This window comes from Polyodon spathula, chromosome 5, assembly GCF_017654505.1.
Source record: "Polyodon spathula isolate WHYD16114869_AA chromosome 5, ASM1765450v1, whole genome shotgun sequence".
NCBI lineage: Eukaryota > Metazoa > Chordata > Actinopteri > Acipenseriformes > Polyodontidae > Polyodon > Polyodon spathula.
The window spans coordinates 67,074,352-67,099,022 of record NC_054538.1 but is presented as its reverse complement, the minus strand read 5'-3'; the positions used below and the strand labels follow the sequence as shown (position 1 = coordinate 67,099,022).

At 42.2% G+C, this 24,671-nt stretch overlaps 1 protein-coding gene across 1 annotated transcript in view; it reads left to right on the top strand.

The window, feature by feature from the left end:
• The window catches only part of plb1 (phospholipase B1), a 33,059-nt gene extending 8,582 nt beyond the window's left edge, over positions 1-24,477 (top strand). Inside the window, exons 13-42 of the mRNA XM_041251509.1 lie at positions 1,542-1,613; positions 1,871-1,966; positions 3,050-3,110; positions 3,761-3,819; positions 5,553-5,614; positions 6,023-6,078; positions 7,005-7,113; positions 7,687-7,738; positions 8,369-8,449; positions 8,981-9,046; positions 9,378-9,478; positions 11,852-11,933; positions 12,209-12,313; positions 13,109-13,204; positions 13,542-13,613; positions 14,318-14,395; positions 14,879-14,939; positions 15,136-15,194; positions 16,263-16,330; positions 16,897-16,940; positions 17,276-17,375; positions 17,664-17,715; positions 18,886-18,966; positions 19,392-19,457; positions 19,911-20,005; positions 20,208-20,289; positions 20,620-20,724; positions 21,896-21,991; positions 22,283-22,357; positions 23,000-24,477. Of these exons, the coding sequence (XP_041107443.1) occupies positions 1,542-1,613; positions 1,871-1,966; positions 3,050-3,110; positions 3,761-3,819; positions 5,553-5,614; positions 6,023-6,078; positions 7,005-7,113; positions 7,687-7,738; positions 8,369-8,449; positions 8,981-9,046; positions 9,378-9,478; positions 11,852-11,933; positions 12,209-12,313; positions 13,109-13,204; positions 13,542-13,613; positions 14,318-14,395; positions 14,879-14,939; positions 15,136-15,194; positions 16,263-16,330; positions 16,897-16,940; positions 17,276-17,375; positions 17,664-17,715; positions 18,886-18,966; positions 19,392-19,457; positions 19,911-20,005; positions 20,208-20,289; positions 20,620-20,724; positions 21,896-21,991; positions 22,283-22,357; positions 23,000-23,248 (2,481 nt within the window). The 3' untranslated portion in view covers positions 23,249-24,477. The remainder of the gene's footprint in view (positions 1-1,541; positions 1,614-1,870; positions 1,967-3,049; positions 3,111-3,760; positions 3,820-5,552; positions 5,615-6,022; positions 6,079-7,004; positions 7,114-7,686; positions 7,739-8,368; positions 8,450-8,980; positions 9,047-9,377; positions 9,479-11,851; positions 11,934-12,208; positions 12,314-13,108; positions 13,205-13,541; positions 13,614-14,317; positions 14,396-14,878; positions 14,940-15,135; positions 15,195-16,262; positions 16,331-16,896; positions 16,941-17,275; positions 17,376-17,663; positions 17,716-18,885; positions 18,967-19,391; positions 19,458-19,910; positions 20,006-20,207; positions 20,290-20,619; positions 20,725-21,895; positions 21,992-22,282; positions 22,358-22,999) is intronic.
• The last annotated feature ends 194 nt before the right edge of the window (positions 24,478-24,671 follow it).

Sequence of the window (24,671 nt, the reverse complement as noted above, 5' to 3'; positions counted from 1 at the left end):
ATGGCATCATAAAGCCCCAGTGAAATTCCATGCCTTGAGACATAAAATAAATAAAAAGGACATTATACTACAGTACTAAGAAGAAATAATCATTATTTTGTGATGAGCTAATAATACTAACATCAGCATAAGACTTGTGCTTGTCTCTCGACTACAGAGCTTTCTCTTTAGTTGAATGGTAAGATAGTCGTCTTTGAACCATGAGGTTAGCGGTGCACGTCCGGCCCTTGCCTTTCTATTCAATTCAATGGGCTGAGATGCCAAGCCATCACTAGCTGAACATACATTTGGCCTAGTACTGCGCACATATGAGGATGAACCAGGGTGGCTAAAAATATAACAAAATGTAGAATGCTTTTCTTGGGAACAAAAAAATGGAAAAATACCTGGAAATGGTCAACTCAGCTTAAACGTGATAGCAATTTAAAATTCATATGTCAACGTTTTTACATGGATAGTACCCCTCCCCCAGTAATCGAAGATCTAATCTCACTGTGGTCAAGGACTCTGATTAGATTACATCTTTATGGCGTCATCGTCCTGGCTAAGGAGATGGGTTTATTACCACGATTCTCTTTGTATCTTTCTTCGTGCAATCACAGAATACAATCACTCAGTCAGGAGGGGGGTGGGTGTAAGAGTCTGACTGCTTTACTAGCCTGTTTAATTCAAAATAAAATGACTTCTCTTAACACTCCAGACACCTTCGCCCCTACACTATTCAATAAAATTCCCTTTCAGAGTGCTGGATTAGGAAGTCTTATACAGTGTGGTGCAGCAATAACTTTACCTAGTATCACAACCCTTATCACGAGAGATAAGATAAAAGAGAAAGTTATTCACCCTGGATCCAGTGTGTCTTCACTGCAACAGTCTGTCTCATCAGCACAGCCATCACTCACCAGCCAGTAAACCCTTTACTCTGAGAGGACGGCCACCTGTCAGACTACGCTGTGTGTGTGTGTGTGTGTGTGTGTGTGTGTGTGTGTGTGTGTGTGCGTGTGTGTGTGAGAAAAATATAATAGAAGTGTGGGTCAGGCTGTCAAACTAACAAGTGGTAAGAAACTGATTCAGTTTCTGAGTCAGTTCGGACCATCGCTGCTTGACCTGTTCTGATTGATCTCAGAGCTTTGTCAAGTCGGCTCTTAACAAATCCCAGTGATTCAGAATCAACAACATGACTAGGTAACCCATCCCCTCCCCTCACCACTCGCTGTGTGAAGTGTCTCTTCTCTCCTGTTCTTTATGAGTTAGGGTTCACTTTGTCAGCTTCTCTTAAGAATTGTATTTGTTACTAAATGAGACAACAGTGGAAGCTAAATAAACTCATCTTGACATTTTCTTTGCAAAAAATGAATTAAAAGAGAGCTCCCCGTTGCACAGGAATCCTGTGTTTTCCATGGTACTGGGATTTCTTTTACACCCCCCATTCTGTATTCTAGTCTAGGGAGCCTCACAGTCCCATGTGAGCAAGACCCGGTTCTCTCCAATCACAGTGTGGGAATCTTCTTGTAAACCACTCTTAACTGCTTCTGTTCTAGCTCCAGCCAATGAGGGGACAGCCTGACACAGAGGACAGTGATGACATCATCCGCATCCCATGCCCTACTGAGGTAATTCTGTAATTGTATTCACTGAGATTCATTCATATTATTCTGTCACTCACATCTAAAGTAAAGCGTTTAACAATTCCAATTCCAAATGAGTTATTGTACTAAGAACAGAAGAGCACAAGATCATACGATTTGGATCCCGATGATTCAGTATCAAGAACATGGCTAGGTAAACCATTCTGCACCCTCACCACTCTCCGTGTATGCAGTTTCCTACATTTCTGCTGGTTCTGACTTTTGTTCTCCGTGATCTCCAGGATCGCCCATTCCTGAGGACTCATAGGAACACCAAGAGGGATTCGCAAGGGTTTACACTACAGGAAATTTCCACAGCGCCCTCTACAGCAACAAAGGTGGAAAGAACCTCCCTCCCAGTGCCCAGCCCTCCACTAGGGAGCAGGCCAGATCAGTCACTCACAGGGTGAACCTGTCATATTCTAACCTGAGCCAGTGTAAAGCAGATGCGTGGTGAACGGAAAGTGATATAATGAGACCAATGGGATGTATCACAGTGACTTTCCTTCGCTGGAAGAGTCACATCAAACACCAGTGACTCCTGCTTCCTGACTGGTCAGTTCCAATGTGACCCCCGGCAACAGAGCGGCAAAAAATAAAAGCATTCCATTTCCAAACCTGCTCGCTTGCCGGGGTCACATTGAAACTGACAATCAGAAGTGACATCTTCCAGCAAAATTAATTAGTTTGCCACGTGTCTGAGGTGAGGAGGACTGAAATAGAGGCCCTATCCTGGCAGGAGAAGTAGAAGCCAGCCTCCCGCAGATGGCAACAATAATATAAAAAACTCCAACAGCTGCACATTCTGGTTATCATGCCTACCTCCTTCTTTTTTTTGTGATTATTTGTTTTTTATAAATATAATTACATGCTTTGAATCACATTTTCTCTCATGTACACTACAATGTATTTAAAATAATAATAATAATAATGAATTCAATCGAAGAGAAAATCAATGCTTTCAATTTTAAAAAGGTGATATAAAAAGGTAATGATTCGCCTGTCTGCACACTTTGATGAAATCTAAATGATTTATAAAACCGCTATTGTAGTGGTTGGAGTGAGTCTCACTCTGAACTTTTAGAAGAATCTTCTAACCAAGGCCAGGGGGTCAAGGGAAATGTGGTTCCTTTTTCCTGACTGCTGCATCACAAACAGACACATAGAATAATCTTTTGTCCACCAATGACTGATACAGACCCTATTATAATACTGTGCTGCAGAGAACTCCCCTAGAAACATCTAAAGGCAGTTAATCATACTGTATAGCTGAGCAGCTTGACACAACAGGGCTTGTTAACATTACAGCAGCTCTATCATCCCCCTAAGTGAGTGGATCTATCACGGGTGACCAATGATACTCTGTAACCGTGTTTTTACTGTTATAGTGCCTGACCTTTCATTTGTTAATGTCTGTTCAGGAGACTGGGAGCCAGCTGTCATGTTCTGACCGACAACCATCCACTTCTATCCCCACATCCGGTAAGCAGTGCAGCTGTTTACATCTAGGTGGTGCTGTGTGCTAAGCAAAGAGGATGAAGTGGTTTTAACTAATGAAATACAGTACACTATAGGACTTGATATCATGTGTTAAAAAAATAAATAAATAAAGTGTTTCTTTCCAAACTGCACATATGTCGTAATGAAAGTGCATGATGTGTAAGAGTTATGGAATTTTGCTACATGCAAGTACTTTAGATCCTGTATTATAGTTTCATTTTCATAGTGTTGTGCATGCATTCTGAGCGCTGAGTTATATCGTTCTCATGTTTTCCCATACCAGAGAGCCATTTTCGATATAAACCAGTAATGAAATTATGCAAGTTCCCAAATACTAATGAGAAGTAACACAGAGCTGTTTTCAAAATTAACTTTGAGAGCAGGTCTGCGGCTGCAAAGTAAAGACGATATTTTCTTGCTCACCTCCATAGAAGTAGATGAAATATTGCCATCTTGTGAGCGGAGGACAATCTGAATAACAAGGCTTTGTTAACTTTCCTTTCCATCACGTCACTAATGCACATTTCTAGCACTAATTATTAGCACTTGTTTATTAAACATTTTTTAAGGGCTGTTCCAAATCGTTGTCATTTTCAGAAATTGGCTAACTCTTGGTGATCTCTTGTTTTCAGTTCACTCCCTCAGGCCTGCAGATGTCAAAGTCATAGGAGCTGTTGGCGACTCCCTCACAGTAAGAAACTTGTGCTACAATATCTCACATTCACACTGGCCAGGAGGTCCCCTACTGTAAAAAGGGTGTGCACTCTCATGCTTGCCAACATTTGGAAACTGTTCAGCGGGATGCTCGTCCCCGGGGGGGGGGGGGGGTATACGCATCATACACATGGGAGGGGTCATACTCAAAAAAAACACCCCTCAACTCAACACCACACGACCAACATGACAGTAAACAGAGACACAATGAAGCTTTCCTACCTTTGTATACCGGTAAGTTAATGATCAGCAGATGTGTCAGCTGCACAAAGAGCACAGCGTGTGGTTTTCACTAACTCTACTCTGCAGAATATATACATTTTTTTCTATGGGCAAATATCAGGACTTCCTTCCTATGCATCAGGACGCGGGACATTTGCTAGGAAACCGGGACTGTCCCGACCATACAGGGACTGTTGGCATGTACAGTATGTACTCTGCATGCTGCAATGATCATTCATACCCCATGCTTTATTTTAACTGCTTACAACTTGGAGCATAAGAACATAAGAAAATTAATGAGCATCTGATTGATTTGTCTTGTCTGGTCTTAAAGGATCCAGCATCAACAACATGACTAGGTATAAAGGACATAATCCTACAGTACTAAGAAAAATTAATCATTCTTTTGAGCCAATAATACTGACATCAGCATAAGAGCTTGCTCTTTAGTTGAATGGTAAGACAGTCATCTTTCAACCGTGAGGTTAACAGTGCACATCCGGCCCTTGCCTTTCTATTCTATGGGCTGAGATGCCAAGCCATTACTTAACTGAACATAAATGTGACACTTTACTGCGCACATATGCCAACAAAAAAAAAAAGAAAAACCTGGAAATGGTCGGCTCAGCTTAAACACGAAAGCAGTTTAGAATTCACATGTCAACATTTTTACCTGGATAGAATCACCACCTACATAATCACGGAACATTTCAAAGGTCAAAGATCTAATCTAACTCTGGTCAAGGTTAGGGATTCTGATTAGATTACATCTTTATGATGTTACTGTCTTGGTTAAGGAAATAGGGTTTATTACCATGATTCTCTTTGTAGCTTTCTTCCTGCGATCACAGAATGAGTGTGCTGGATTATATAGTGTGGTGAGGAGAGAACTTTATCCAGTATCGAATCCCTCATCACGTGCGTAAAAAAATAAGAGAACGTTATTAACCCTGGATAAGAGCAATCCAGAATGTCCTCACTGCAACCTTCTGCCTCACCAGCACAGCCATCACCTGCGGCCAGGCTTGAGCCAGTGAACCATCTGTCAGACTGTGCTGGCCTGTGTGTGTAAGAAAAATATAATAGAAATGTGGGCCAGGCTGTCAAACTGATAAGTGGTAAAAAAAAAAAAAAAAAAAACATGTACAAACAATTCAGACCATCAATACATGTCTTGTTCTGATTGAAAAAATGATCTCATTACATTACCGCTGAAACACTTTTAAAGCTATTGGACCATGTTAGTACAGTAATAGTGAGCTGATGTTTGCTGGACATTTTACTTCAAATTATCAAAATTTACAACATCCGTTATGGAAGTAAGCTACTGTACTTTATAATTGTTAATTAACAAAAAAAACAATGCCTCTCAAAATAGAGCTGTTTAGCTTTAAATAAGAAGCACCTTCTATAAAGGATCAGTTAGCATGAGTTCAGCCCCTGTGTTAACACTTTGCTGTCTCTCTTTGTTCTCTCTCCTCTCTGCAGGCTGGAAACGGGATTGGCTCCAGTCCTAACAATGTGCTGGACGTGATAACCCAGTACAGGGGGAGAGGGGGGGGGAGGGGGGGGGAGGGGGGGGGGGGGGGGGGGGGGGGGGGGGGGGGGGGGGGGGGGGGGGAGAGAGACCTGCTAGACTCACAGACAGGAACACATGCTCAGGATAGTTAGCTGGTTACACTTCATTCAGTTTCTTAATAGTGTTTTTTTTTTTTTTTCCCCTAAATCAAAAGTTATATCACTTAAGTAGAAAATTAATCAGGCAGCCTAGCTATAGGATAACATGCAGGCAGGCAAACCGACCAAGAAACAGACAGAGTGCTCCACTTCAGAGAAACTGAGGAAGCAGAAATGTGTGAGGGTACATGACGGTACTGACATACAGACAGGTCGCAGTTCTCACCTGTACTGAGAGAGACCCCCTCCACCCTGTCTCCTAACTCTCTTGACTCCCCGCTTCTGTGTTTCAGTGTCGGAGGAGATGAGTCCTTGAATACAGTCACCACACTGCCCAGTGAGTCCTGCCTTCCTCCCTACCTGCATGCTCCTCTGCCATTGTGCCTCCCTACTCCCTACCTTCTTTCCTCCTTACCTGCCTTCCTCCTTAACTCCCTACTACTCAATCTTATTGCCTTTCTACCTCCCTACTTGCCTCCATTTCTCCTACCTCCCTGCCACTCTATCATATTGCCTTTTTACCTCCCTATGTGCCTCCTTTCATCCTTACTCTCCCAACTCCCTCTCTGCCATCATCCCTGCCTCCCTCCCTACCTCCTTACCATCCTACACTAGATCTGTAACCAGAGCAGTTTCATGTTTTGGTTAATGTGTGGCTTCCCATGGTTCAGCCCCTGAGTCAGGCTTATCTGAGTTCAAGGCTGAAAAAAAAGATAGAGATACAGCCTCTATTCTGATCTCAAAGGAGTTACTGAGCATTATTGCTGCTTTTAATTTTCCTTTGTCTTTTAAATCTCATAACTAGTTCATATATGTTTTTTTCTTAATAATTGTTGACAGTTATTTAGATATTGAACAATACCTGCATAACTGCTGCTTTAACAGGTGGTGACATCAGCATACGCTCCGGTACAAAAAAGGAGTGGGCACACACAGATATTATGATGCCACCTAAATAGTTCAGAGAATCCAAAAGTGGGCTGTCCTATCTTTGCCCATTCCATACCCTCACCACTCTCTGTATGAAGAAGTCTCTCCTTCCCTCTGTCCTAAGTATTGGTTAGGCTTAAGTATGTCAAGTCCTTTTTAAGATTTTTTTATGAATTCAATCATGTCTCATCTAATTCTTCTTTGCTCTAAGATAAACAGACTAGCTCATTTCTTTAAGACCTGGGATTAGTCTACATACAGTATATCAATGTGGTTACAGTGCTTTCCTAGTGTGAGTTGGAGAAAGCTCTGAGCCCCTCCTCTTTCCTATAGATATCCTGCGAGAGTTCAACACCAGTCTGGAGGGATTTTCTCTCAGGACCGGAAAGGTTGACTCCTCCAATGCCTTCCTGAACCAGGCTGTCCCCGGGGCCACCAGTGTGTAAGTTACTAGGACCACATCCCCCTCCTGCCAGGCCAATGAGACCTTCCAAGTGCAGTGATGAGGGGCCATCCATAAGAACCACTGGGCTTAGCGTTAGTGGGTATTATAAGTCCCCATTAGAGCGTTATTAGCAGTAACTACACATAACTGTTGCTCTCACGCTCGGTCTATCAATAGCAAACCACTCTAAATGTTTAAACCTCAACACCTTCTTCTTCACAAACAGATTGAATGCGTAAAGGTTTAAATAAATAAATGTTCTTGTGGCTGACTCTAATCATGACTGACACAACAAAAATTTGAAGTAGCCACCAAACTCTTAACAACATGCATGCAATAAAGGTAATTTTTTTAATGGGAAGAGTGGCCAGTTGCGTAAAACACCTTAAACAGTAAGTTCAAGAATTTTTTTTTAGGATCACGCTCCCCTTCTCTATGTGTGTTTACTTTCTCTCTGCAACACCTTGAAACTCAACAAGAAAGTCTTATAGGGAAAACAGAGGTGGACTGTACTCTCCTCTCTCACTTCTCTCTCACTCCTCTCACACTGCTCTCTCACGCCTCTCACAGAGACATAGCAGGGCAGATCAGGAAACTCATCGACATCATGAAGACAGACGAGGTAAGCAGCTTGCTGGGGATTCCAGAGGGAGTGTCACATTGGCTCTGGCGCTTTCATCCAGCAGGGAACTGTTTCTCCTCCTGTGCAACAGCGCCACCTGCCTGCAGGGCTGGCTTTGGTCCGACATCCGTTCTTGAGTTCCTGAGTAATCAAGGACGCCTGCTGATTTCCCTCCCTCCCTGTCTATTCATCTGTCTGTTCTGTCTGAAATTCAAATGCAAATGTTTTGGCTCCAAGTCATACAAGTATTGCCACAATCCAGCTATCAAATGTTCAGAGATGTTTAACATTTATATATAAATAGAAAATATAACTGTACTTGCAAATGCAAAGTCCTCTACTCTGCACTTCCAATAAAGTGGCTGCAATATACTGTGCAGAAATGTTTGCTACCTCTTTCTTTTTCCCAAAAACGATTTTTCCTCCTCCCCTTTCAATCAAGAATCCCCCTTATCTTTCTGGCAGTTTACAAAGAATATGTCTCTCAAATCTATTCATATTTTGTACAGTGGAGAATGAAATGAGATTGAATCTCTCCACTGCTGGGCTGCGTACAGGCCTCCAGTTTGAGTGGTGTCCGGCAGTCAGTGGTCCCTGATTCTATATTTGGTATTCGGTCTCTCTCCACAGAGGATAGATTTCCAGAACGACTGGAAGGTGGTGACACTCTTTATTGGCGGAAATGACCTGTGTCATTCCTGTGAAGATGAGGTAAGTGCAGCGGGGGGCTTGGGGTGTGACCCTGTTTATTGTGTAGGCTTGGTATTAAACGAATTCAGTGCTGTGAAAACAGTGAGTAAGTGAAGGATCCTTATACTGTGTGTTTCTAAGTGTTCAGGGGCTGCCTCTAAGTTGAGAGTGTATTTCTCACACTGTCTTTGCAGTGTCATAAAAAGAGTGCAAGACAAAATACAGTGAACTTGATTAGAGGCAGCCGCCAAACACTTAGAAACAACTAAAAGCCATTAAATCTAAATAATGAAAAAACTGACAAAAAGCTGATCACAGTGAGTTCACCAGATTTGTGAATTATCGAATCGTGAACAATTGAGGGAGAGCTGTACTTAAAATAAATACATTTTCATGCAATGCTGCACTACAAAATAATTAAATGAAACACTTTTTATTGTGTGTTTATTCTTCAACAGGAGGTCTAGCATCAATCCTTGTTTATTAATAGGTTAGTCTTATCAACATGTTACTTACTAACTTTATTTAATTTTTTTTTTCCTGATTCAATAGGTCCTCTATTCTGCTTCAAACTTTCAATCCAGAATCCAGTCCGCGCTAGACATTCTCCACAAGGAGGTGAGACACGCCACATCCCAGGCCTCTCAAACCTATGTATACACACTTCACTCCCCCAAGGTCCTCTCTCTCTCTCTCTCTCTCTCTCTCTCTCTCTCTCTCTCTCTCTCTCTCTCTCTCTCTCTCTCTACGCTCTCTCCTCTCAGCTCTCTCTCTCTCATCCTCTCTCATAACGCACTCTCACTTTCTCTTTCTCGCCCCTCACATACACTGTGAGTGGTCTCTCACGCTCTCACAACTCTCTCACACACTCTCTCTCTCTCACACACACACACACACACACACACACACACACACACACACACAATCACCCAGTATCTGTGTGTTGCAGGTGCCCCGTGTGTTTGTGAATCTGGTTGAAACTTTCCACATCATTCCCCTGAGGAAGCTACACCAGGACACCAGTCTGAAATGCCCCACCTTTCTAGCGAAGTGAGTGCAGCGAATGATAAGGGCGCCAGCCTGCCTGGACATTAGAGAGGGGGCTGAGGGGGTCCAGTTCACAAAAACTAAACTCCGAAAGAATGTTGAAATGAAGCAGGACACCGAGTGTGGTGTTCATTTCTGTGATGTAGCTGGCTTTTTTAACAAGAGGCACGCACCATGAATCTCAGAATTTATCAGTTTTCCCTCCTGCTTTTCCATGTTATGCTATGTATTTACCATAGATAACCATGGTTTGCCATGCTTTTTATTACGCCTTATCATAACTCACTGGGCTTTACAATGCTTACTTTCACTGATCTTACTTTCACGGAAACTTTATAGGGCAGGGGTGGCCAACCGACGTCTCCCGAGCCGCATGCAGATCTTTTGCGGTCAAAATGCGACTCTTCGAACTTCCCATATATTTCATTACACAATATATATATATATATATATATATATATATATATATATATATATATATATATATATATATATATATATATATATATCCTTTTTTTATATATGTGTACTATTTTTACAATAAGTCTCCGAGTTTTTTTTTCTTCATCACAAGCCGATCCATTTCTGACCTTAGCCAACCAGCAGCGTGGCAGCAACACTTTTTTGTTACATAGCAACTAACTAGCAAATCATTTCCACCATTACTTTACTGTGCATTCGGGACTCGAGTTACAGAAGCTTGGAAACCGTTAACTTTCCCCTGAAAATGACCGGCTTCTCTTTTGTTCATAATGGCAGAAAAAAAATAGCGAAAAAAAAAATCTGAAGATGAATATCGAACCTTCTTACCGGAGTGGGAGAGTAATGAGTTTTTTTGTTAAACGCAATGGAAAACTCCTGGGCCTTATTTGCCAGTGCAAGGTTGCATAAAACATCATATTATTAAGTATTTCACTTAAGTGTGACACTTAAGTGTATTTTTCACTTAGCTAAGGATGTTGCACAAAACATCTTAACCTCTCTCCTTAGGGAAAACAGTTAACTATGCATGGACTATTTAAGATTTCAACCAATAGGCGAGTAGCTTACTGTACTCTGTAAATCCTGTCTCCATGGCAACATTTGGGCAGTTAAGGAAAACGACAGTGGCTGATTTTTTTAATATAATTTTTTTTATATTAAATTCCTAAAAATCCTAACTTAAGGAGGAATATAATAAAAGAAAGCAAACAATAACAGGCAAACTGTGTCCGAATTTGACAACTGCCATGAAGCAGAAGAAATTGGCAGAAATAACTGAATGTGTGAATACAAGAAATTTAACGGGTAATCGTACCATTCACGATATTATATATTATATATATATATAATATTATATAATATATATATATAATATATATATATATAGAATCTGATTTCTGATTTCAAAAAAATGTACACTAAACATATCTGTTTAAACAATTTGTATGTTCGCAACAAAAGTGAGAGCAGTATCTTGTATTTAGCAGAACCATTAATCTCACTTACGATGTTATTCAACCGGCCAAATGTGTGTGTGTGTGTGTGTGTGTGTGTGTGTGTTTATTTTTTTTTTTTTAAAGTATGCATTTCTATAGTAATAAAAAGCCACCAGTTGCTACCGATATATTTGAGGAACAGTGTGCAATGCGTGATTTCTTCTTCTTTGGGGTTGTTAATCTGTTTCCAGCATTTATACATACATTTAAAAGACAGTATTTCGGTCAAATAATTGCTCGTCATCCATTATATCAGAACTCAGAACTCCAACAATGTGCCTAGTAAAGAATGCCAAAAGTGACACACAGTACAGATCCTGCCTGCATGTGTTATAAGAAAATAAACGATAGTTAGCTACTCACCCAAATAAGAAACAAAAACAAAACTATGCTTTTATATACAGTGAAAATGTATTTGTTTTGATATCAATATTACGTATGTACTGGAAAAATAAAGGTCAGCTTCATTTAATAGTGTGTGTGCCTGTGTGTGAGTGTGATAGTAATTGTAGTAAAACATGTCATTGAAATGTTCAATTAAGCACTTTTAAAAGTTTGTGGCTCTTTGGCCCTGTACATTTTATTTCCTTGGCTCTTGGTCAGTGAAAGGCTGGCCACCCCTGTTATACGGGGTGACATTGTGCTCACATGTTTTCTGCAACCCTGAACTGACAGTCATTCCCCAGGCACTGCTAGCAGGGGATAGAGACACTGGCTTCTTTCAGTGGGAGTGTTTTAGTGAGATGTCATTAACGAGTTTTAGTTAACAGACATTTTACTTCTCTTCAAGAACAAGAGTTAACTTTTCCTCTCTCCTCACCTCTGCCCTTGTCTCTCCTCACCCCTCCTCTACCCAACTTTCTCCCTCCCCTCTCTGCTCCCCCCTCTCTCTTCCCAGCATGATCTGTGGCTGTGTGACGAAACCCCATGATAACTCCATGGAACTCAAGACATTGTCTGATCTCAACAGGGCCTATCAGGTACTTCACCAGAGCTTCTGTACAGGGAGATTACCTTCTGGAGACTTCTCACCCCCTAAACTGGTGGGAGTGCCCTTTCTTCAGGTCCAGCATAGGTGTAATGAACTGCTCCCTTTCTCATCTCTTAAGAGGGTGCTCCATCCAGTCCAGTCCAGGGCAGGCTTGAGGCTTGTGGACTATCCCAGTATCTCCATTGTTGGTGCTGGCCCCTGTTCAGTGGCTAGATGGGGGGTTGTTCTGCCTCCATCACACTCACATGCTGTGTGTTCCTGCAGCTCGTGACCCGCGAGCTGGTGGACTCAGGCCGCTACGACACACAGGACAACTTCACCGTGGTGCTGCAGCCCTTCTTCAGAGAAATGCAGATCCCCCTACTGCCGGTGAGTGGTACTGCACTGTGCACATTCCTTTGGTTAAACTGTAAGAAACTAAGCCAGTGCCTCCTTTAGTGTCTTAGAGTTTTGCCTTAGAATTGTGATTCCGAGATTTAAAGTTCCACTCTTTGCGTCCTTCCTTTAGGGTGGGTCTATATAAGAAGCAGCTTTTAATTGGCTCTGTAAATGTTGTGCTGTTATCTCTGTGACTGACTCGCAATCTCTCTCACCCTCTCTCCAGCTCCCCATCTCCTCCTACTCCCTCTTCTCTCCCCTCTCTCACTCCCCTCTCTCTCCCCCATAAAATTCCAATTATCTTTATTGGCATGGCAAATCATACAAGTATTTCCAAAGTTAATGTAGTAAATGTACAGAAATATTTAAAATATGTATACAAAAGTAGTACTAGTATTGAATTTGATTAATTTGTGTCCGCTGTTTCCATCTGCAGTTTGTGGGCACTAATTCTGTATTTGGTCCGAGTCTGTCTGTGTTTTGGGTTTTTAGTTATGGTGAGGTCGTCGGCCAGGGTGAATTTCCTGTTCAGGGAACAGTAACAATCTAATCTATTTTCAGTTTTAATTTGTTCTTCCCAGTATGAATTCTACTGGTTCACCAAGGCAGATCTTAGTGTATTTTCACACTTGGGTTGTTTTAATTCCCACTCTTGCAGTGGGATGTTAGAGATGCAATGTAACAGGGGAGAGTTGTTGTCCCCGGGCTGAGTTTCTCTCTCTCTCTCTCTCTCTCTCTCTCTCTCTCTCTCTCTCTCTCTCTCTCTCTCTCTCTCTCTCTCTCTAGGACGGGAGGGCAGATCGCTCGTACTTTGCTCCTGATTGTTTCCACCTCAGTCAGAAGTCTCAGTCTCAGATCGCCCGCACACTCTGGAACAACATGGTGAGCTTCTGTCCAATACCATCTAATAGATGTGCCGCACCCTTGGGAAAGTTTACCACAATAATTTACATGCTTTGTTATACTTTGCCATGGTTTGACATACTTTAATATGCTTTACCATACCTCTCTGGGCTTCATTGGGAAGACTTTCACAATGTCCCGCGCAAATGTAACACAAATCCAATAAGTAACAGTTCACTATGTGGCAACGCATACCCAGAGAATGTATTAATACAGACCTTCCCCCTTCACCAAACCCTATGCATTCACTGTGCTTTATTACACTTTCAGTCTCCACGCTTAATCTCTCTCTCTCTCTCTCTGTGTTTCTGTTCAGCTGCAGCCGGTCGGAAATAAGTCTACTTCCCAGAACTTGGCTGTTCCCGTCAACCTGAGCTGCCCGACACAGGTGAACCCTATACCACAGCATCCCTGCTCCCTCTGGTGTCAACATTTAAAATAACAATTTCACAAAGTGAAGGCACTCTTTCAAAATCCAAGTCAAGTGAACCATTGTCAATAGGTGCAAGAGTCCCAGAGAATCAAATTTAATACACAGCCAGTATTTCCCACCTTCAATTGGAGAAAAAAATAAAATATCAAGTAAAGATGTATTTACAAAGATACAACCTCAGTTATGCACATAAGAGCCATTTATACAAAGGAATACTCAATATTTTGCAAAGAAATATTACAAACTGTTAGGCATATTGGTAAAACATATTATATATTGGTAAATTAACATGCCTGTAACAACAACAAATCTCTCCTAGTCATCATCCTCTGAGTTGGAGAAGTTCCCTATTACTTGACATCTCCCAAACAATGACTCCCGCTACTTGGGATGATTCGAGATCGGGCAATAGCTTTTTGTTGGTGGTTTAATTTACACGTCACTATAGTCGAATTTAAGACGCAGGACATTTGAGATGAAAAAATTGAGAAATGAGCTCCTATACGTAGATTGAGGAAATTGAATCTAGTCAGAAGAAAGGAGAATTAAGAGGGGCCTGTCTTTAAACTATTAAAGGTACTTGACAAAGATAATCCCAACCAAACCAGAGGACACAGAGTTGGAAATTAAGATATTCTGACATTCTTGTGTCCTTACAGGAGGAACCTTTTTTAAGAACCTACAAGAACAGCAAGTACTCGTACCCAGGACCACTCCCCACACAGGCGCCAATCAAGGTAAGCCACCACTGGGTCAATCTGACAGACAAAATGCTGCAGATTTGAAACCGCAAAGGTTTGATCTCTCTGTCCCATAACAAAATCCTGATGCATTCAACCCCTTCACCTTTATTTCAACTGTGTTTTTATTTTGGGAAGAAAAAAAAATCTCTGTTATAAAAAACTCTGTCTTGTGGTGTTTGAACCACCTCTGGTACATTCCACAAGATGTAAGTAGTATTGAGCACTACTGCAGGCTTCTTAAACTATTTGAACTGCAGCATTTCTGCACAGCTAACATTTCTCTCTTAACAACAGGCTTTAATAGGGTTCAATGAAGGTTTATCCACTGAAGTGCAGCAGACCCTGCTCAGATCTCCTGATTTATGTCATTAGATCTTTCATCATATTGAAAGCTCATAGCCTTGACAGGGATGGGTGTTACTGACAAGCTTGTTCTGAATGCTGCAGCTCAACGCTCATTCTTTTTACTATTTTCAGAACTTTGGCAGTGACCTCTCCTGTACTGACAGAGCACCGTCCGAAAATATCCCCACTTCAGGTGAGGAGCAGGGGGGTACTGTGGCTAGAGGCTAGTGCTGAGGGACTGGGAGAGAGGCAGTGTGGAGTAGGGGTTAGAGCTGAGTGACTGGGAGGGAGGCAGTGTGGTCTAGTGGTTAGAGCTGAGAGACTGGGAGGGAGGCAGTGTGGTCTAGTAGTTAGTGTCTGGGTTTACTGATCCTGTGTTTTCTCCTCAGTTCACAAACTGCGTCCAGCGGATGTGAAAGTTGTTGCAGCTCTGGGAGATTCGATCACAGTGAGTACCAGTCGAGGGTTCATTTCTTTTCATTACAGTACCAATCAGCCAGTCAAATAAACAAAATAGTGGATTTTAGTCCCAGGTATTGTTTTGCGTCTTTTGCTCTACCATATGTATGGGGAGATATCATTTTTAACAATCACCCTGTACTGAAATGCTTAATTCCAGTACTGCCTCAGCACTGCCGTCTGATCAGTGAGCATTAAGGCTAACTCCCTAATTATGCAGGAGCACAGATGACAATGCAGCACCCCCTGTAGTCAAGATCGACAACTTAGAGCCAGCTTCACACAACCCACGCTTGCACGACACAGTGCTTTTACTAGGGGACGCACTATGGCCTCTAGACGTTACCATGTATTTGATTCTTCATGAGCCAATTCACATTTACTTTTGGTCATCACAAGAAACATATGTTTGGTTTGCTGGTTACTAACTTTTAAGTGGCTACCTCTAATGAAGGTGAGTGCGTTTTTCACAAACACTTTGCTGTGTCAGAGGGTGTGTCAAACAAAGAGTGCAAGAGAATGAAATACATGCTCATCTTTATTAGAGGTAGCCAGCAAACACTTTGAAACACACTTTCATTAAATCTAAATAAATCACAGACGAAAAGCTGATATTAACTTATTTAATCCATTTATATTAATGTTTCAAATGCTTTGTCGTTGACATTGAGTGTGAGATCTACACTCTGAAATTACAAATGTAGCTGCTGATAACAGGCTCCAATAGGAACTGGAATTAGAATGTTTAGGGTCTCATGAGGAACCAAATTCATTTTCAAAAGTTATACAGTTTGAGTGATTGTATGCAATGAGAGGACGTCTTTGTAGGACCTCATAGATTTTATTGAAGGACTGCATGTAACTGGCATGTAATCGGTGAGATGAGATGAGGTTAAAAGCTCAAAAACCATGAATGCAGACAAGCCTGGCACAGGGTGCCCAGCCTCCACCCTGTGAAACACGCATCTCATAATGTGAGCAATGGAAACGGACATCACTCAAGAGGCACATTCAAAGCAGTCATTTGAAATACCTCATCTGCCCCCTCTCACCCCAGGCCGGTTTTGGTGCTCGAGCGACTAGTCTGATCAACCTTGCAACAGAGTGGAGAGGGCTGTCTTGGAGGTGAGGTCACAGTACATGGCTTAGTTTTGTTTTACTCAGTTCCACAATGACAGTATTACATCGTAATGATTGTACAGATTCAAGGTCTACGTAGGTTAGTTAAATGTATACATTTATTTAATTATCTTGGGGTAATTTGTTGATGAAAGGTTCTAAATAAGTTTTTTCTTCTTCTTTTCCTTTCATTGTTATTGTTACTACTAACAGTATTTTTTATTGCATTCCTTTGTGTATGGTCCTGCTTTTTTATATTTTACATTGTGAAAGAAGCTTTACAAATGTCATTTGTACGTCCAAACCATTTTGCAATTTTCCCCAATGCTTTTTCCATAGTTACCATATACTCTATATTTACCATAGCTTACCAGGGTTTACCTTGCTTTTTAATATGCTTTACATAACATTTAAGGCTTCACAAAGCTTACCTGTGTGTTACAATGCTTGTCTGTGCTTTATTGCACTCTGCTGTGGGACACTGCTATAAGGGGAATGGCATGGCTTATGAAATGGTGAATCACTCACTCAGTCTTATCTAACAGACATGTTTGCTGTCGTCTGTTTTTCAGTATTGGTGGTAACAACAATCTGGACACAGTGACCACTCTGCCCAGTGAGTATTCAGCCATCACCAGACTGGGACCAGTACACTCTCATCATGAGAGTCCATTGCAACTGGACTGATAAGCTGATTTGTAATATATTACATTACACACAGAATCTTTAGGAAGCCTATAGTCTACTCAAATAAAATTATGTATTTGTTTTAGTGAGTACAGTTATTACAATAGATTTGTAGATCCATAATAGATCCTGTTAGGTGCATTATAGCATCATTTATGAATTTATACATTTTCTAGAACAATATTCAGAAACAGTTGAACCAGAGAGGTGTTCTAAACGAGATCCAATAAACCTCTATTGTCTCCCCCCCCAATCTGTTCTTAGACATCCTGAAGCACTTCAACCCATCTCTCATTGGCTTCTCTACGGGCGTAGGGAAAATAAACAGCGGCTTCAACATGGCCGTCTCAGGCGCCAAGGCAGTGTGAGTCTGTGTGTGTGTGTTTGTGTTTGCCCCTCTGCCTGCTTTGTATTATTTGTATGTCTGTCTGTCTGTCTTTTTAAATGTATGTCCATCTGAATGCCATCTGCTACCCTGCCTCTCTCTCTCTCTCTCTCTCTCTCTCTCTCTCTCTCTCTCTCTCTCTCTCTCTCTCTCTCTCTCTCTCTCTCTCTCTCTCTCTCTCTCCGTCCCCATCTCTCTCTATGTTCCAGAGAGGATTCAGTGATGTCACCCAGATTGTGATGCTCTTCTGTCTCTTGTGTTTCTCAGTGACATCCCGGAGCAGGCCAACAGGCTGGTCCAGGCTCTCAGGGACAGCCAGGTGAGTCTCTCCAGCTGTACCTCAGCAGATACGAACCTGCCCGTTTAGCTATCCAGTGCATATAACAGTTCACTATAGTGAACAATGTTGTGTGGCTAACAAAATAGTGTACTGTAATGGTCCCTGATATAGATTCTAAATCTGCACCTGTGGGAGACTGAGGTCTAACCACACCTCTCAGTGGAGGAGATGCAGTGTGTGTGTGTGTGTGTGTGTGTGTGTGTGTGTGTGTGTGTGTGATTACAGTGAGGAGAATGGGAAGCACAATTAGTGAAGAGCACTCCAGTTAATTAGTTAATTATATTTGAACCTTTTAAAGAGTAAGATGCAATCTGAATGTATTTGAGAGCTAGAACTAAATGCCAGAAGAGAACTCTGTGAAAGTCCTGTAATACACAACAGATTGCTATACCTGACTATCAGAGTTCCAGCCTGGCTGTGAGTGTGACAGGAGCTCAAGAGTTCATGCTCAGATTGGGGTCCGTGATGCGGGGTGCCCCACCCCTGTGCATATTTTTGTGTTTTGTGTTTTATGTGGAGTGTATGTATTGGTACACGGAGTGTGGGTTATGTAGCATGGTTGATTTAAAATGTATAGTTATATTTAGGCACAGGGATTGCACAATAACTTAATGTGCAGATTAAAGTGGGTATTTGTATGGGGGCACGGGGAGTGCACAGTAGTCCATGCGCAGAGATTCAATTGAATGATTGATTAGCAATCGAGTCTCAGTACAGTTGCATAAAAGAGTGAGTGTTTCACTCAGTACAGAGAGAAGATAAATCTGTGAACTAAAGTAAACAATTGGTACTTGTGCTGGCTTTAAACCAGCACGATACTCATTTGTTGTTAGTGTTTTGTTTTGTCTGTTTGGTTTGGCCAACGAGCCGTTTTGTTTGTTCAGTGTTTTGTTTCCTGTTTAAACCTTTTGTTTTCAGTAAACTGCTCATTTCACTCACCACTCTCTGTCCTGCATTTCCTGGCCTGACGTAACCACCAGTCAGCCTGTTCACAGTCCATAAGAACAATGCTGCCATTCAATGAATTATTCTACAGTAATAGCTACCATGATATGCAATAATTGCCACTTACAGTGCTTCAGCAAAGTGCTGTGAAATGCAGTTTACTCTGACCCCTCTGTGCTGACCACTTCCCTGTTGCTGTCGCAGAACGTGGATTTCCAGAACGACTGGAAGCTGGTGACTCTCTTCATCGGAGGAAACGATCTGTGCAGCTACTGCAATGACCGGGTATGAGAACTGAAGAAAATTCTCCATGCGAGGAGGCACTTCAGTGCCTGCCCAGGTCCTGACAGCTGATTGATCTCAAAACTTAGTCAAGTTGGGTCTTAAAGAATCAAAATGATTCAGCATCAAAAAACATGGGTTTGTAAAACCCTTGATAACCCATTCCAACCCCTCACCACTCTCTAAAGAAGTGTCTCCTTCCCCCTGTCCTAAGTCTGTTTTCTGTGCCACTTTTATAACCCCAAGTCCAGACTCTGGTTAGAAGTCGGAGGTTTTGAGGGGCTGCTGTCGGTGACACAGCAGGCTAACTCACCTGGGGGAGAACTTGTTTGAAGTGAGTTTGTTTAAATCAGCCCAGCTCCCAGTGTCAGTCCACATCTCGAATCCTAAATCCTCCCCCGTCTAAAATTGTTCATTTTCTTTTTCAGGAAATGTATTCAGTGGAAAACTACATAAGGTACATACAGGACAGCCTGGACATCCTCTACAGGGAGGTAAGCTGGGTCCTGCCATTAGCTCTGCTATGTTCCACCAGAGGGCATTGTTTATAAGGACCCCTGCTTGACATTCAAACCAGTTATTTTTTTAATAGTTTCGATTTGAAACGCTTTCCAATTCCTAAAAGTTTACATTTTTCCTACAGTGAAAGAGGGGCACTGTGGTATTTTTACTGCAGGATGTGTGTGGTGTAAGGGAATGTATTAACTATTTATTATTTAAGTCTCTTTTTAAGTCTTTGCCGTTTACACATGAATGTTGAGCACAGGTTGTCTCGTCAACAACAATGTCATCAAAAACTAATAGCACCCTAATGATTTGGTTTGATTGTTTACAAAAATTCCCAGTGTGTTAAAATGTTAAACGGGTTAATCTTAAAGGTTTAGAAAGTTAACCCTAATCTGACACCCTTACTTATTGTATTGGCTCTGTCTATGTCTCTCTCTCAGGTGCCGCGTGTCTTTGTGAATCTGGTGGAGATTCTGCAGATCGAGGGGCTGCGGCACGTTAAGAGCGACACGCTGGGCTGCACCCTGCTGCAAACGTGAGGCTACTCATTCACTGCTCCCTCCTTCACTCCCTCGCTACCTCTCTCTCTCACTACCTCACTCACCCCCTCCCTCACTCGCTCTCTCCCTCACTACCCTCTCTCACTCCCTTACTTGCTTATTCCCTCACTACCTCGCTCCCTACCTCCCTCACACTATCCCTCACTATCTCATTCCCCAATGTGTCCTGTCCCTCAGGAACTTGTGCTCCTGTGCCCTGATCCCTGGGGAGACTTCTCGGGAGCTGAGTGAGTTCAAGAGAATCAACCGGGAGTACCAGGTGAGAGGGGGTCTGCACACTCCCACGCTAACTGTTTTACTGTATACCAAAGACTTGTAGTGTAATGTGTATTATTATTATTATTATTATTATTATTATTATTATTATTATTATTATTATTATTATTATTATTATTTTATTTTTTTATTTTTTAATTTTTTTTTTTTTTTTAGTATTTCCAAAACCAGTTTAGTGCACTGGTGTAGGAAATTCTATTTTACACTATGCAGCAGTCATTAATTATAATGTGGCAGAAGTTTCTAATTTTAGATCCAGCTAGTCTCTGTATTGACTGGTCCCTGTCTCCCGTGAAACCCATCTCTCCTGCAGGAGGAGACGGAGAGGCTGGTGAACAGCGGGCGTTACGATGGCAGAGAGGACTTCACTGTGGTGTTGCAGCCCTTCTTCAGGAACTCCATAATCCCCCTGGCAACTGTGAGTTAAGAGATCTGATCGAGCATTACTGACTGCTTCACTCAATCCCTCACTGTCTCAATCAACCCCTTCCTCCCTCCCTCCCTCCCTCCCTCCCTCGCTGCCTTGCTGACTCAATTAACCCCTCACTCCCTCCCTCACTGCTTCAATCAACCCCTCACTGTCTCAATCAAACCCTCCCTCACTCCCTCCCTCACTGTCTCAATCAACCCCTCACTGTCTCAATCAAACGCTCCCTCGCTCCCTCCCTCATTGTCTCAATCAACCCCTCTTTCACTCCCTCACTGTCTCAATCAATCCCTAACTGTCTCAATCAACCCCTCCCTCCCTCACTCCCTCACTGTCTCAATCAACCTCTCACTGTCTCAATCAACCCCTCCCTCACTCCCTCCCTCACTGTCCCAATCAACCCCTCACTCCCTCCCTCACTGTCTCAATCAACCCCTCCCTCCCTCACTGCCTCAATCAACCCCTCACTCCCACCCTCACTGTCTCAATCAACCCCTCACTGTCTCAACCAACCCCTCACTGTCTCAATCAACCGCTCACTGTCTCAATCAACCCCTCCCTCACTCCTCTGTAGTCAGTGGAACACCAATCCCCAACTGACAAGTGTCCTTATCCTTCACTTGACTCCAGTGGCTGGAATTTACATACTCGTACTTCCGCCCCTCACCAAGGTGCCGCCCCTCAAAAGATGACTTTTGCCATGGTCACGAGATCTTGGTAAGGGAAGTCCCGAGTTGGTTTGATGCCATCTACTGTCGGGAGGCTGAATCACAGACCGAAATCCCTTTGACTCATCACAGGCACTTAATAGTGTTTTGATTGGGATATCTGATTGTGTTGGACACCAGTGTGACTCTTTAGTTTCTGTTGTTGGCCAGATTTATAGAGAAGTAAAATCCAATTCTTAATATTTAATTAGTAACTAAATTTGAGGACAATGAATTGCACTTAAATTGTTTATTCCAACAGTTCTGTGAGTCATATTTTACCCTTGGTTTGCCATGTTTTTTAATTTTCTTTACCATGCCTCACTGTTTTTTACCATGCTTTCACTATGGTAAACTGTTTAGAAAGAGGGTTCTGGTAGTTGACCCTATTAGCATTATGTCATTGCTGGTGGAGTGGGTTCTGTGTCTCTGATGGAGTTCTTTTTTCCCCTCAGGATGGAAAGCCAGACCTTGATTTCTTCTCTGTGGACTGTTTCCACTTCAAAGAAAGGGGCCATGCTGAGATGAGCATCGAACTGTGGCACAACATGGTAAAGATAGGGGCTGGGGGCCACACAGCATGTTAGAGACATGTTAGAGTTGTTGGGGCCACAATACAATAGCTAGGGGCCACAGGGTAAAGATACCATAGCGTTACCGGTGTCGCACAGTTACAAGGTGCTCACAGGAAAATGTGTTTTGCATTCAAAATGTTGCCACAAAATGTGCTGCTCACTCTACAATATGTCCCCCCTGTAATGGTCCAGCTTCCTACAGTTCCCAACCCTCTCCCAGTGTTCCCATTCTTCCAATCTGTATGGCTCTGTTCCTCTCTGTTTCAGCTGGAGCCAGTGGGACAGAAGCACACCTTCAATAACTTCATTCATAACCGCAGCAAGCTCAAGTGCCCCAGCCAGGTAGTGTACGATCACTGCTGTCATTCATTCATGTGATTGAAGCTAACAAAATACTTACCTGTCATGCAGTTCCATTGACTTCTGTATACGGGTCTCAGATCTGCAGGACTGGAAGCTGGATATCTCTAAGTGCAAAAAATCAATTAAAAGGAGGGGCAGAATTCTGTATTTCGAAACCAGTTACGTGTAGAGTGATTCATACTCTGTTAATACAGACTCGTTAGTGTATTCTGTATTGAGAGTTTTTATAGCTCGCTGTCACGTTTATTATTTATAAGTCCTCACTGGAAGCTTTTAACAGCAAGTACACTTATGATTACACTGAGAGTGCAGATCTCGCACTCATAATGTCAAAGATAAAGCATTCGAAATGTTTAAACCACAACAGGTTCTATATAATCACCTTAAGTACGTTAATATCATGTTTTCTATCTCGATTTAGCGACTTATAATAAGTGTTCGGCAGCTACTTCTAATCAAGTTGCGAGTGTATTTCATTTTCTTGCACTGTTTTTGTATTGGAGACCCCTGATAGAGCAAAGAGTGTGCAAGTAATACACTCTCACCATGATTAGAGGTAGCCACCAGACACTTAAACCCCCACTGAACCCCTGCTGACCGGCTGTCTCTTTCCTGTTGCAGGAGAGACCCTATTTCTTCACACGGATGAACAGCTTCCCGGATGCAAACCCCACTGCTGTGTCCCCGCTCCCCCCGAGCGCCGGGACAGCCTGCTCTGTGGACACGGTGCCACAGTGGGTTGCCATTGTGATGGCAGGGGCGGGGCTGTTGGCTGGCGCTGTGCTAGCTGGGATCTTTGTGAGCTGGAGGGTGAGAACCAGCTTGAAGCAGAAAGAGAAAGCACTGGAAATGAAACAGAACGCCTTCTGAATCCCCCTCAATTTACCCCCCTTCCGAACAGTCTTTTAACACCCTAACACTTCCAAACATGATCTCAGACCTTTTGATGGCATCAGAGATTGTGATTGTATTCATAAAAAGAGATGTGTTTCTGCTGTGTTATTCAAGGTCATAGTGATAATAGATATGGAGATTTTACATTGTTTATTAGATCAACTATGATATAAAATCACAAGCCAGTGCCATAGTTGCAAAGCCTTTACTCAGGTCTTTAACGCCTGCTTTGAAAGGATAAAATTCCAATGAAAATGATTAAGTAAACAGCTTAAATAGCTATAATGTGTATCATAGGCCATGAAGAATCATTTTTTCCTTTCAGCACCTTTGTCAGTTGTTTCCGTTGTAAATCTTATACTGCAGCACCTAGCCCATCAAAGCAGTAATCCCCTCTGCAGCTTGGACAAGTGCTAGACAACTGTTAGACCAACGACACATACAAACTTATTGATCGCAATCCAGTGCAAAAAAAGGAGAACCTATTTTCTTACAGTTTTACCTCAGAATTCTGACAGTGTGTTGGATCCCACTCCCATTCCATTATAGACACACAAGAACACTTCACGGTATCTTGCCTTGTGTGTGTGTGTGTGTGTGTGTGTGTGTGTGTGTTTCATCTGTGCTATTAAACTGCTTTGTCTTAGTGACATAAATCCTGTTTTTTCTTTCTTTTTTTATCTTAAAATATACAAATAAGTCTGTTTTTAAAATGTGAAGCTGTTGTGTTTTAACAAGAACATGGTTTCTGTCTATCAGTGAAATCCAGTTCTGTGCAGCAGCCTCAGTCAGCAACTAAATGACTGGAGCGTTCCAGTTAGTGCTCGCCACACAGCCTGTTAAGACAGGATCTTCCCTGTTTCTATACAATACAGTCACGCTTTAAGGAGAGATGTTAACGACTAGCTTACAAAGCGCTTTTAAAAAAAAAAAGTAGTACTCAAAAAAGAAGAGAATTATAGTTCAGCAGAATGCCATTAGCTATCCTGTTCCTTTTTGGGGCACTTGTGAATCTTTACTGACTCGTCTTTCATTTTGTAAAGCACTTTGAGGAGCGTCGTAGACTAGCGGACCACCACACAACTATTAACCCTGCGTTCGCTGGAGTCGTAAAGCTCTTCTGCAGGACTGTTCACATGAAGTGTGTTCTTGGAAGAGGGTTTCCCTGTTTGTGACTAGTTTGTGTGTTTTGTGTTTGAAAGCCATGTCGGGTAACAAATAAAGAAATTAAGAAAACTTAACCCATTTGGTCTTGTTTTTTATTTCCAGTCATTGTAAAGTTGATGCCAGGTGTATCTGAAGGGGGACTGGTTGGTCGACACTGGTACACATGATATATAGGGTATATCAGACTCTGAGATACTGTATACTGGTGGGGCAACCAATAGTGTGTAGAATA